The sequence below is a fragment of the Panthera onca genome, chromosome C1, assembly GCF_046562875.1.
Source record: "Panthera onca isolate mPanOnc1 chromosome C1, mPanOnc1 haplotype 2, whole genome shotgun sequence".
Lineage (NCBI taxonomy): Eukaryota > Metazoa > Chordata > Mammalia > Carnivora > Felidae > Panthera > Panthera onca.
The window spans coordinates 115,240,859-115,255,180 of NC_138346.1; the positions used below are offsets into that span (position 1 = coordinate 115,240,859).

The window sequence follows — 14,322 nt, forward strand, 5'->3', positions numbered from 1 at the left end:
GGGTGTGGTATCAAGCTCTGCATAGGGCTCCATGCTGGGCATGAAGCCTGCTTAGGATTCTCTGTCTCTCCCTCTGCCTGTCTCCCCTGTTCATGTGCACTCTCTCACTCTCTCTCAAATTAACAAACAAACCCAAAAAAAGGAATAATGTGCAGATTGGTTATTAACCCAATACCATCTTTCACTTGGGAAAAGATAATGTCCAGTGCCCCTCTCACAACAACAAAGGTAATTCCTTTCTTTAATTAGTCGGTGCCTTGTAATCTGTGTTGAGAATATTTAATAGTAGTATTTATAGGCTTTGTGAGTCTTTTCTTTCTGTTCAGTAACTGAATCTTAAAAGGAGACATATTAAAAAGAAGTCATAACTTGGGGCACCAGGCTGGCTCAATCAGTAGAGCATGCAACTCTTGATCTTGGGTGGTGAACTCTAGCTCTATGTTGGGTGTAGAGATTACTTTAAAAAAAAAGTCATAACTGCAGTTAACGAGCCCCACCTGAAAAATATATTACCAAAGATCAAGTAAGACTTTTCCTCTTCCAAGGGCTACAAAAGGTAATGTTTGTCCCTAACATTTATCCCTCATGTAATACAGTGTGCTGAAAATTTACAAGTGACTTTACATCAGGTATCTCTTAGTTTTCACCCCCTTGAACTGAAACTTTCATTGTTTTTATTTCTCACATCACACTGTTCATCTGAGAACCTAAACTCAACATGCCTGTAACTAAAATTAATAGATCCACTTCTACACTTCCCCCTCCTAACACACACACAAACACTAACAAAAACCTCCTTTCTTCTTCCCACCCTAATCTGCAAAGCAGATTGCATCATCCAAGGCTCTCCTACTTCTCTTTCCCCATGATCAGTCTCTCTCCACGTTCCTTGTTCCCAGTATCTTAAATGTTTTTTAAATCTTTTTTTTTTTTTTTTTTTTTTTTTTTTTTTTTTTTTCATTTCTCTCCACCTAGTTCAACTTCTAATCATATCTCACCTGGATCTTGGCGTCAGTCTTTTAACTGCTTTCCGGGCCATTCTTCTCACCTTGGAATTCATCCTTTACAACAGAGAGAGGTTTTTGAAACCTAAATTCATGTTACTGCTTTGCTTAAAACTTTGTAAGGCTCCCCATAGTGGAAAAAAGTGTTTTATCATTCAAATGCCACCTTCATGATTTTTTAAAGACTACCTTTCTTTTCTTTTTCTTATTTATTTTTTATTTTACATCCAAATTAGCATATAGTGCAACAATGATTTCAGGAGTAGGTTCCTTAGTGCCCTTACCCATTTAGCCCATCCCCCCTCCCACAACCCCTCCAGTGCCCCTCAGTTTGTTCTCCATATTTATGAGTCTCTTATGTTTTGTCCCCCTCCCTGTTTTTATATTATTTTTGTTTCCCTTCCCTCATGTTAATCTGTTTTGTCTCTTAAAGTCCTCATACGAGTGAAGTCATATGATTTTTGTCTTTCTCTAATTTCTCCTAGCATAATATCCTCCGGTTCCATCCATGTAGTTGCAAATGGCAAGATTTCATTCTTTTTGATTGCCAGGTAATACTCCATTGTACATATATACCACATATTCTTTATACATTCATCTATCGATGGACATTTGGGCTCTTTGCATGCTTTGGCTATTGTTGATAGTGCTGCTATAAACATGGGGGTGCATGTGTCCCTTCAAAACAGCACACCTGTATCCTATGGGTAAAAGCCTAGTAGTGCAATTGCTGGGTTGTAGGGTAGTTCTATTTTTAGTTTTTTGAGGAACCTCCATACTGTTTTTCAGAGTGGCTGCACCAGCTTGCATTCCCATAAAGACTACCTTTCTTTAATGAGCTTTATCCTGAGGAATAACTTATGAAGTCACAAGTGTGATGTGTTATTTATGTCCTTTGATAATATGCATTTAAAAATACATAAGTCATTGTCCTTGTGCCACCTAAAATCATCTTTCATTTTGGCCTTTGGAAAACATTGACCTAGCAGATGAAATCTAAACCCTGTGTTAAGGCCAAAGAGCCTCTGCGGTGTGTTTCATCTTCCACGTTGCAGTCCACATCTGGCTGCTATTCTCTTTGCGCCTTACATCCATGAAGACTGAAATCCTGGCAGTGCCCCCAAGGTGTCACACGGTTGTGTCATCTCTCTACACCTTTGCTTGGTGCAACATTCTCTTTCTCTTTAGTGAACTTTGTATCCTTTAGAAATCACTCCATCAGTCCTCATCTTTTTGAAGTTTTCCCTGAGTGTCCCTCCTATGTCTGTATGTACCTCTGTTAGGGTATTTTTCACATCCGAGGCTGCAAGCACTTGAGGGCAGAGCCTAAGTCTTCTCTCTTTGTCTTAACCAGTTGCTGGCATAGAGCCAAGTGTATAGCAGATTTTAAAAAGTTACTGCATTTAGTTGAATCCCACACTTTCAAAGTTGAAATCAGGTAGGAGAGCCCACAGCCAACGGAGTCATTCTTGAGTTATCTCTATCACCCTGGTCCTTAAAAGGATGCTGGGACTGATCCATCCTACAGTTGCCTGTTTAAGATGAGACCTAGGGATGGGCCAAATCCTACACATTCTATTCTACCTTTCAACTGATATATGTTGGTCAGTCCATATTTTATCTGTGATTACTTGTATCTGTTAGTTATTACCAGAATTCATGTGCTTTAATTTTTTTGAGAGAGAGAGAGAGAGAGAGTGTGTGTGTGTGTGTGTGTGTGCGCGCGCCCTTGCAAGCAGGGGAGGGACAGAAAAAGGAGAAAGAGAATCTCAAGCAGGCCCTGTCCTGTCAGCACAGAGCCCAACATGGGGCTCGAACTAAGGAACCTTGAGATCATGTCCTGAGCCAAAATCAAGAGTTGGTTGCTTAACCAACCAATTGAGCCACCCAGATGCCCCAGAATTCATGTACTTTAAAAGCCACGTGATTGAGACTGGATTCTAAGGAAATAATCCAAAATAGAGAAAAAGCTATTTTCATAATGTTCTAATGAACATTTTCATTTAAAGCAGCAAAAAAATTGGAAACAGTTTTATTTTTGTTTGTTTTTAAATGTTTTTAATGTTTGTTTATTTTTGAGAAAGAGAAAGAGAGAGTGTGAGCAGGGAAGGGTCAGAGAGAGACACACACACAGAATCTGAAGCAGGCTCCAAGCTGTCAGCACAGAGCCCAACAAGATCATGACCTGAGCCGAACTGAAGTCCGATGCTTAACCAAGTGAGCCACCCAGGTGCCCCTGGTAACACTTTAAATGGCTAAGTTAATTAGTTTAAAGGATTATATTCTGTTGAAAATGGTGATAGTTGAGATTAAGGACATGAGAAAGTGGGCACTAAATACTTTTAAGTGGTGAGGCAGAAAAAAAAATCTCTTACTGAAATTACAAGTTTATTAAGAAAGATTACATTTAACAAAAGTTGGTAGAGAGACATCAAAATTTTAACATTGTTTTTCTTAAGATAGATAATAGATAATGGGTGGATTTTTTAAAATTGTTTTTTCTTTCCCAAATTTTCTGAGCTGGGTTCTAAAGATGAGTGAATTCAAAGCCATAAGGAAAAAATAAGGGTACACATTTTGGGCCAGGGAGTGGAGCAGTCTGATCCTGCTCACATTTCCTCTGTGAAGTTGATGCTTTTTCTGTTCAGCCAAGACATTTTTAATTCTGTAGAGTTTTTGAGACAGGCCACCTATAGTGTCCCCATCCAGCCAGGATGAGAGCCAGCGAGGTGTCAGCAGAAGTCTGGTGGGCTGCTTCTGCCGTCATAGCACAGCCTTGCTGTTTTGGTTTCAGGGTGTTGTCCTAGTGTTGTAGATCCATTCAATCTGAATTGACATAGGTGGCTGGAAGTCTAATGCCACAGAGCTGATAGCTTCTGTGATCTTAAATGTTCCAAGATTTCTGCCAAAGTCAAAAGAACCAATTTCCCTTTCTGGTGCTTTGCTTTGTCCTGCTCCTCTTAGTTAAGTCACACTTTGTCCCCTTCCAGGGCCTCTGCACCATTCCACTTGCTTCCTGGGCACAGGAGTGTTAGTGTTGCTCAGTGCTGCAGAGAAATAGCATGGGTGGAAGCTGTGGTTACTATGAACCCAAGCACCTGTCCCCCCAACCTCCTCCTCCTCTTTATATCTCTTTCTTGGTAATTGGTTCTGTCACTCACTGTGTTGCACAATTCAGAAACCTGGGGTGGGTGCTTGTGTTTTTCCTCTTCCCTTTCTCATCAAAATGACCACCAAGTTCTGCTTCATGCAGTCATAATTTTTCACTTGGGTTACCTCTAAAATCCTCCACGCAGGGTCTCAGATCCAGTCTTGGTCCTTCTCACTATTTGTCATATGATGACCAGATCACATCTTGTCATTTTGGAGTACTGCAGATACAGATCAGTTCAGGCCAACTAGCTTAGTGTGGAAGTTTCTCACAGCCAAGCCTGTTTCTGTCGTAGACTCTAAGGCTAAAGTTCTCTCTTGTCTAGCAAGTGAGCGGGACACAGGATTAAAATGCAAGAGATGGCTAATGTCCGGGAAAAGACAAGAGCCCCGAATAAGTGTCCTTGCCCCATTTTTATTAGGATCAGAAGGCTTACAAACATGGTGATGGACGTGCACAAAGAAACAATGAAACTGAACATTAACTGGAGGACGTGAGGGAAAAGGGGTCTTGAAGGTATTCGGGGTTAGGGGTTTGGGTTAATACAAAACAAAATCCTGACACCAGGCAGAAGGTTGTTTACAGTGGACATGAGGCACCACCTCTGTTTATCTTAGCTTGCCGGAGTCCAGCTCTAGCAGGTCCAGGGATTCCCGAAGGATGAACGGCATCAGCGAAAAAGTGAAAATAAAACTAAAATAAAAAAACAAAAATAATGGACACAAACAACAGCAGTGTGTTGAACTGGCTGATTTATTGTGGCAAACATAGCATTATATTTGCTAGTGATTTCCTTGTAGCATACGTCATCTATGTTTTTCTAACATTACCTAATTCTAAAAATGTTCCTATGTCTAATCAACCTTTAAGAAATAACATGGTTATTTTCTCATAATGTTCCCTCCTGCCCTTTAAGATTAATGTCTTACATTAGTTTCATTATGTATCTACATTTATCTATAATCTGTAAAGCATTTGCTTTGCTGTTTTCATGAAAGGTCATCTATCTCTCAACACCTCAAGTGGAAGAGTTACAGGGACATGACCCCTTAGTTGTTTCCCTGAACCTTTTGTGGTTTGAGGAACAAAAGTGTTCGCCTTGGTCCAAGGTGCCAGGAGGGGGCCAAAAGGGCCTTAGGAACCCACGCCTTATGCATTCTCAGAGGGACAGTGTACCTAGGAACTAATGAACCATTCTGTACTTTAACCGACTAGGTTCAATCAGCATCTGAAATGCCTCCTGGGGGCCAAGTGGGCCTAGGGGTTAGAGTAACTTGTGCCCGTAGATACACTCCTTAGTTGCTGGAGTGGGGCTTTTAAATTCATATGTCCCTATGCTGGCAAATGTATGAGGCTATTCTTCCTTTAGGTAGAGGAGTCTTCACAAGGAGTAGCAAGGGCTAAATGTGGGGCTGCACAATTTCCTTGAGGAACCTATTTTTCTTTTCTAATGGTTCTTTTCCCAGGGGGCCTGTCGAGGGCAATTCCCCCACAGACAATACCCCAGGTACTTTTATTAAGGCCAAATCACCTAAAAGCGGGAGTACAAGAAGCTTCACTGTCAGTGGGCTGCCTTACAGTCCCAATCCATCCACAGCAAGGGCCTTGCCATCAGGCTAGGATAGCTCGGCTTCCAGCATTAGCTAGCCTTAGGGGATGAGACAGGTAGGACAAGTGACCTCAGAGTTAATGAGGCACCTTTCTTTTGTTAATCATCTCCGCTCTGGGCAGCTTCACCTACAGCATAGCAGTCTATAGCCCAATTTACCTGTTTACCTAGCTTGGTCCTTTCCTCCTGTGAAAGCAGCTTTCTGCTATAGTACTAAATTGGGGGACATTTTTGCCCTGAACGCCTAACCTTGCTTACCTCATATACCTTTGTATTGGGGGCCTAGTCTGGGTGCCTTTGCACTCCCCTGTCTCTCTTGGGGTCCTAGTCTTATTTACCCAAGCATCCTTTGGCTTTGTACTTCTTTATGCCTTGTTAACGCATTGGTATAAGTCCAGGAAATTTCTAAGCTTATTCCCCACACGTTTCTGTAGCCATGCTCCTCCCCTTGAACTGAAACAAAGCCAGGCTTCTTTTAGGCCTTAGTTTCATCATCTGTAAAATGAGGATAATAATTAGTACCTACTTCATATGGTTGTCCTAAGGCCCCTCAAAACTATGTCATGCCTCCTTGATTTTGCATACAGTTTTCCCTTGCCTACAATACCCTTTCTAGTTTACTAATTTCTGCTTGTCTAATCAAGATTCAAGTCCCTGAACCATGCCCCCCCCCCCCCCCCCCCCCCCCCCCCCCCGCCATCTGAGATAAATGCTTTTCCTGTGCTCTGGCTCCCCGCATACCCTACTGATGACACTTTTTACATGGAGGATGTGTGTCCTTCATCACTTTATCTCCAGTTCCTGGCTCACTTGTGCTTAAGGTTTTTTTAAAAAAGGAATCCACAGACCTGGGAATAATGCTGCTCTGCTAGTAGGTAGTTGGGTGATATTGAGCACATCATTCACCCTCAGTCACCTTCTCTCAAGGAGGTTGGGCCAGGTGATACTTGAAATATGATTTCACTCTAAAATGACAGTTTTCTGGGAAGAGGAGAAGCAGCAAGTTACAATCTCAGAAAATACAATATGTTATGGCACCTCCCATTGTTCTTCATTTTCTCCTCTCTCTTTTTTAGAGGTCATTTTCTTCTGAGGTCATGCATATGGACCTTTCTCTCCCCAACCCCAGTTGGAGCGAGGACATGAGACTTCTCTTTGACCAGTTCATGAAAAAAAGTGAAGACGGCTCTTGGAAACATTTGCCTTCATATAAAAGTAAATTTACTCAAGAGACTGAAGACATCAAAATCTATTTTCCTGGTAGGAACAGCCACTCTCTCATAAAGAATATTTAAGTGTCAGTATAAAACAGAACAGAAGGCACTGGTTACTGATGTGAAAATGTTGGGGTTCAGGAGTGAACAGTCAAGAAAGAATTCTTAAGGCATCTTTGGTGCAAAAAGGGTGGTTTTATTTATTTATTTATTTTTTTAAGTTTATTTTTGAGAGAGAGAGAGCACAAGCTGAGGAGGGGCAGAGAGACAGAGGGAGATACAGAATCCAAAGCAGGCTCCAGTGAGATCATGACCTGAGCCAAATCATCCTTGGAGGATGATTGCTAACATATATCTTGGGGGACAGGGGGGAAGCGGAGAGAAAGGAAATTTCCTAAGGAACTTTTACAGGACCCTGGAGGTCAGACTAATGTCAAGCTAAGGTTGCCTTTTGCCTCTAGCAAAGTATTAATTAACATCAAGGCAGCTAAGCTTCTTGAGGAAGGTCACTCTGCCTGTCTCAAGTACTTGTCAATGGGCTATAACTTTTTTTATGACCTGCTAACTTTTAAGAGTCAACCTAAAACCCAAAATGGCTTTATGTTGGTCAGCTTCTCTTCTGAACCTTCAGGTACATGCCTGTGGGCAGTAAAGGTCAGATGTCATTATCTTGGGGTCAATCACAGATTGGGGGGGGGGTGGTTCTGGCTGCCTCAGGGCAGTCCTTATTGCTTGAGGGGATAGTTTTGGTTCCCATCATGGGATACTTTGCCCAGAGGGCTTTTTGCCTGAGTTCAAAGATGAGCTGGAAAGAACTTAATCAATTAGGAAGGTTGAGGTGGTTGAAAGTCCTTTAGCAGTCTCATTTTCCTGGTTTGCAGTTTGACTATCTCTGGTGATGTCATCAGGTGTGAACCCTCTGAGTAGCCAAACTGCAACAGGCAAAGCACTATCCACAGGTGAGCCATTGTGATTTCTGTGAAGTTTCTATCAAAGCAGTTCAGCTTCAGTTTGCAGGGCTTCAGGAAAAGTAGTTTTGTTCTTAGTGATTCCAAGTCAGAAGGGTGGGAGAAAATTAGAAACATTAGTTTGGAGGGTCGGAATTGGATATTTGAGGAAACTAGAAGAATTTAGAATCCAAGTAAATTTACAGATAGATAACAGAACCGCAAAGACAGTTAATAGCACTGGGACCTGATATCCGCAAAAGTGCGATATGGAAATATACTTTTTCTCTCTACAGTCACCCATTTGGTTTTTGTTTGTTTGTTTGTTTTAAAGTTTATTTATTTTTGAAAAAGACAGAGTGCAAGTTGGGGAGGGGCAGAGAGAGAGGGAGACACAGAATCCGAAGCAGGCTCCAGGCTCTGAGCTGTCAGCACAGAGCCCGACGGGGGGGGGGGCGGGGGCAGAACCCATGAACCACGAGACCATGACCTGAGCTGAAGTCGGACACTTAACGCCCCTACAGTCACCCATTTGTATCAGAAATAATCACAGTAAGACTAGTTTGATTGCAAAATAAATCTAGTCTCATTAAATATGACCTGATTATTTACACAGGTGCTGTAAGAATTGTGATTGGCCACATAGGTTTTTTTGGAGTGTTTACTTTTAATAAGGAATCCCAGATCGGACTTTTAAAAGCCACTCACTGTCTTTGCCTATAATATGTATGATTTTGAGTGGATTCTTCTTCTTTCAGGGTCCCCCAAATATTCTGCAGTTCCTCAGGCTGCCAGGAAGCAACCATCTTTGCCCACCTGTAATGCTAGGAACCCAGTAAGCAAAATACCAGGCAGTTTTCTGAAGGAGGTTTTATTGACTCCATAAATTCAGCCTTAATCCTTGAAGCTGTTTGGTCTTATCTGTTTCTATTATAAGGAACAGATTATCTCCAAATAAATAGATTACTGTGAAAATAAGAACACTCAATAAGAGTTTCCAAATTCTGGTGGGATCAGATAGGAGAAAGATAAATATTTCAATTCTATATATCTTTATCAACTCATTCAGTCCCATGTAATTAATTCTTGTTTTGCTTGATCTTGACAGCTTTATGAAATGAATTTTCCACTAGAGTCCTGGAAATTCTTACCCAGTTCAGTGGTGTGATCTTAAAGTTATCAGAAACCTGTACTTGTCAGAGTCTTTTTCTTGAATCTCTTAGAAGACAAAGCACTTTTACAAAATCATCAGAATAAAACAACTGTCTGTAAATGACGAAAAGACTAAAAAATAGCCATGGTTAAAGATCTAATGAGAGTTCGTTCTAATGCAAATGACAAGGAAATGTGGTTATTTCTGTGACATAGATTTTAAGATAACTAGAATTGTGACTGATAACATTATGCCAGGACATACCAGATTATTAGAAATTTCATACACTTGAAATAGTTCAACATCTCTTCTTTAGAAGGTGTTCTGGGGACCTGCTGGGAAATCCCAGAGTTCGTCTGAGTTCAAAGACTTGATTTGAACTTTGGTTTGGTTTGGTCAAATATCAAAAGGTTTAGAGTATCTTATCAAATAGATCAATGTGGAACAATACTTATTCATTTAGCCAGAGTGATGATTAAAAGTTATCAAAGGCAAACCAGAAAAGTACATAGTTGTAAAAACAAAACAAAAACTTAGATCTTTTAATAGAGAAGAAGACTCCATATCTTAAGTGATCAAAGACCTGAAAAAGACAACACAAAACACAGGAAATTATTTTGGTAAGATAAAAAATTTTTACTTTCTGGGCAGATTACTTAAAAGTAAAGAAAAACATGGGGCGCCTGGGTGGCGCAGTCGGTTAAGCGTCCGACTTCAACCAGGTCACGATCTCGCGGTCCGTGAGTTCGAGCCCCGAGTCAGGCTCTGGGCTGATGGCTCGGAGCCTGGAGCCTGTTTCCGATTCTGTGTCTCCCCCTCTCTCTCTGCCCCTCCCCCGTTCATGCTCTGTCTCTCTCTGTCCCAAAAATAAATAAAAAACGTTGAAAAAAAAAATTAAAAAAAAAAAAAGTAAAGAAAAACTTTTCACAATGTCTTATCAAGAGTGGAATGAGGCACCTGAGTGGCTCATTCAGTTGAGCATCTGGCTTCGGCTCAGGACGTGAACTTACTGCTTGGCTCATGGGTTTGGGCCAGAGTCAGGCTCTGTGCTGACAGCTCAGAGCCTGGAGCCTGCTTCAGATTCTGTCTCCCTCTGTCTCTGACCCTCCCCAACTCATGCTCTGTCTCTCTCTCTCTCAAAAATAAATAAACCTTCAAAAAAATTTTAAAAACGTCCTTTTAACAGGTGAAAGATTGTTAAATTTTAATTTTGTACTGATATTCTATTAAAACTTATATTAGGAGCGCCCGGGTAGCTCAGTCGGTTAAGCATCTGCCTTCAGCTCAGGTCATGACCTCACAGTTCGGTTCGCGAGTTAAAGCCTCACATCAGGCTCTCTGCTACCCATTGCAGAGCCACTTCAGACCCTCCCCTCCCTGACCCCTCCCCTGCTCCTCTCCCACCTGTGCACACATGCTCTCTGTCTGTCTCTCTCTCTCCCAAAGATAAATAAGCAGGTAAGTAAGTAAAACTTATTTAAAAAAACTTTTATAAAAATTCATTCAGTGTTAGCCACCTTGATCACACAGGTAAGATTCTTCCTCTCTCCTCTCCAACTTTATCTTAGTTTGCCCTTTATTCTCCTCTTATCATTCTGAAAGAACTAGTTATTCTGCTTGCGGACAAAATTATTCTTTTGTTTCCTTAACAAAAACCCATCTCCATACATCATAACCTTTTCTTACCAAAAATACATCCTACTTTCTTTGCATACAGTTATTTCCCTTATTATTTCTAGTATTTTTAAGGACATTAAAATTAAAAAAATTTTTTTTTAATGTTTATTTATTTTGAGAGAGACAGAGACAGAGTGTGAGAGGGGGAAGGGCAGAGAGAGAAGGAAACAGAATCCAAAGCAGGCTCCAGGCTCTGAGCTGTCAGCACAGAGCCCAACATGGGGCTTGAATTCACGAACCATGAGATCATGACCTGAGCCAAAGTCAGACACTTAACTGACTGAGTCACCGTAGGCGCCCCTATGTTAGAATCCTCAACCTATTAAAACCTTAATTTCTAGTGAAAATGAAGAAGTAAGCAATTGTGAACTGTGTGATGCCAGCATGGTGTAGATTGGCAAATTTATGAATACATTTTATGATTTCTATAAGCATATGCTTCCTCATAGTGCAGTTTTTCAGTGTGGCACAGGACATGTTTACTAACAGACTCCAATATGTTTGGCTAACTCTGTAATAAGAGGCCACAAGTAGGTAAACTTGGACTTATTAGCAATTAATGTTTTGGTATTTTTTTCTTTTTTTTGTTTTGTTTTTTTTTATGAATGTTTATTCATTTTTTAGAGCATTAGTGGAGGAACGGCAGAGAGAGGGAGACAGAGGATCTGAAGCAGCCTCTGTGCTGACAGCTGAGATCCCGATGCCACTCCTCTGCTGTCATCATTGTTGTCCCATGTTGTAAACAGCCAGTGCCTCAGATTTGAACATGAATGTGATGCACCTGAGTCTTGTTAAAATGCAGACTGCTTCAGTAGTTCAGGAGTAGAGTCTAAGAGTCTGCATTTCTAACAAACTTATTTCACCACCTTTATTTTTCTCATTTTTTATGAGATAACCTCAAGGTTTAGTAATCTAGATCAGGAATTTTGAATGCCTGTGTAAAAAATTAGAAAGTTTTGGTGCTTATCTGGAAGTTCCAGAATGTCAGAGCTGGAAGGATCTCGGAGGTCATTGAGGTTTATCTCCTCACTGTATGGCTAAAGTGTGGAGGAAGGAACAAGTTCAAGGCCAAAACTAAATTCTCCCATCTCCTGTGATACTGGTCCTCACTTGTAACTCTTTCTCCCTTAATTTTCTCAGGAATCCCTAGAGTGCATAGAGTGTGCGCATATGCAGTGTATGCCTCTTATTGAGTGTACAGAGTCTAGAAGACCAGGCACCTTCCCTGCCCCTGGGATGTTCATGGCCTAAATAAAAGCCATTCTCCCCACTTCTCCTAGATGTTCACATCTCCTATCTTTTTCCAAGTTGGTAAATGTAAATTCAGTAACAATAAAAGAAACTTAGTGTTATGTGTGGCAAATCATGATGAACCAAGAAAGAAAGCTAAGAGTTGGGGGAATTAAATCTTAACATAGATGTGTAAGGATAAACACACCCTACCTTTAGAACAGCTTTCAGGGGCACCTGGGTGGCTCAGTCTGTTAAGTGTCTGGCTCTTGATTTCAGCTCAGGTCATGATCTCACAGTTCGTGGGTTCAAGCCCCGTGTCAGAGCCTGCTTGGGATTCTCTCTGCCCCTCCCCTGCTTGTTTTCTCTAAGTCTGATTACAACTCACAAATTTGATTTCATGAACTTTAAAGGTTCTAACCCTGAATTTTGGGGCTTAGAGTCCTAGTCACACAGAATATTGGGCTGAACTGGATCTGAGTTTGATTCAGTATGGTAACTTTCCTTTACTGAAGATGAACTCCCATCTGCAAGGAAAACCTCCCTACTGTTACACTATTCATTTTCTTTAAATCCCATTTAAGCCATACTTATTCTAGGAAGACTTTTTGTCTATATCTTATTTACTGTTTCATTTAGTATACCCTCAGCATTTATATACTGTTTTTCCTGATTGCCATGTGTAAGTGTTTGGTTTTGATTTCATTTATGTTTACTGTGTCCCCAGTTAGACTGTTAATTCCACATGGGCAAAGATCCTATATTCTGTTTCTATGGGACACTCCCATTTCCTTATAATTTTGTACCCGGTTGACATTGTAATCAGTCCTCCATTAACCTGTGGTTCTTGCAAGGTACAGGTGCTTAGCTCTGCCATGGCATCTTCCTTATACCTGTTTCTCATATGCCCATCCACTTCGTTTCCCTACAGACGCAAAGCTAATGAAAGAAAAACTGTCACAGGCCCAGCTCTTTCCCAGAAGCCTTGAGGAAGGCCTGGGCTTTGAATATGCAATGTTCCATAATTGTGTTGAAGACAGGACAGTTTGCATATTTCAAGGAGGTCCCTACCTGCAAGGAGTACCTGGGTAAGAATGACAGATAACATCCCATAGATCAGTAGAAGTCTCGATCTGAAAGATTATTAACTTATAGTATCCACATATATCCATAGACTACACTAAAGACATTATAGTGGCAATGTAGATACATATTTATTGACATGGAAAGGTGTTTATAATTATTAAATCACAAACTCATGGGACAGAACAATAGAGTATAATTTGAGAGTATCGTTAACATGTTAACAGCAGTTTGTCACTAGATGGTGGGATTATAGGCCTTCAATTTTTTATTTTTCTTTGTTTCTGTTTATCTACCTTTCTTACATTGTTAAACAGTGATGTGTGCAGTTAAATAAAAACATAAATTTCTTACATTATAATTTAGCTTTCTGCTTGATTGTGCTCTGATTACCATTAAGTTCTGGTGTATTACCAATACTATGCTATTATGTTATGACCAAAAATGCTGGGGACATGGATATTATTTGACATTCAGTTCATTGAACATGGACGAAGTGAACCTTTCATAAGTAAATTATATGGAGATGTTCTTGGATAATTTCTCCTGAGAGGCTCTGTTTTTAGACCTTTTGAGAACTTTCTCTTTCTCTGTTGTAACTAGATTCCTTCACGGAGGTGCCATTGCAACCATGATTGATGCTACTCTTGGTACGTGTGCTGTAGTAGCCATAGGAGTTGCCATGACTGCCAGCCTCAACATCAGTTTTAAAAGGTAAATTCCTGCATATTCTCTGCTTTTTAGATGTCATGGGTCAGGCTCCCCAGTGGCAGACCCTGAGACAAAGATTTGTGTGCAATGATAAAAGTGGTCCCAGGGGAGACTAGCACAGGAGTGGGAGGAACAGAACAAACAGGGTAAAGGAAGAAGCCAACCAGGCTGGGCTGTCGTCAAAGTCCTGCAAAGGGCAGCTTCAGCCTGATCATCCAAGGGGCTCTGGAGTGAACTGTGTGCCTCTGAATTGTTCCTACCTCGAGGGAACTCTGTCACACATCAGTCCTACGATGAGGGCTGTCCTGGGGACCAAAATTCCAAGCACTTCGGGCTTTCTGTGTTTGAGCAAAGCAGTTTCTAGGCAAAAATAACCAAACAACAAAAACAAAGGTGAGAAAAGGATCGAAGGGGATCTGAGTGGAGCACCAGGATCCACTGCCTAACAGAACATCCAAGCTGTATAACTTCACACAGAAATAAAAGGGCAGGCAACAGGATGAGTTTGATATCCATCAGAAATAAAGCCCAGCATGGTCTTCC

General features: G+C 41.0%; 1 protein-coding gene across 2 annotated transcripts in view; it reads left to right on the forward strand.

Moving 5' to 3' along the window:
* The window catches only part of THEM4 (thioesterase superfamily member 4), a 34,784-nt gene that overhangs the window by 1,338 nt on the left and 19,124 nt on the right, over positions 1–14,322 (forward strand). For both annotated transcript variants that reach the window (XR_013557352.2, XM_060622845.3), the window contains exons 2-4: positions 6,841–7,024; positions 12,917–13,073; positions 13,672–13,782. Coding sequence is in view for 1 of the 2 variants with exons in the window: in XM_060622845.3 (XP_060478828.2) it covers positions 6,841–7,024; positions 12,917–13,073; positions 13,672–13,782 (452 nt within the window). In the remaining variant the exon portion in view is untranslated. The remainder of the gene's footprint in view (positions 1–6,840; positions 7,025–12,916; positions 13,074–13,671; positions 13,783–14,322) is intronic.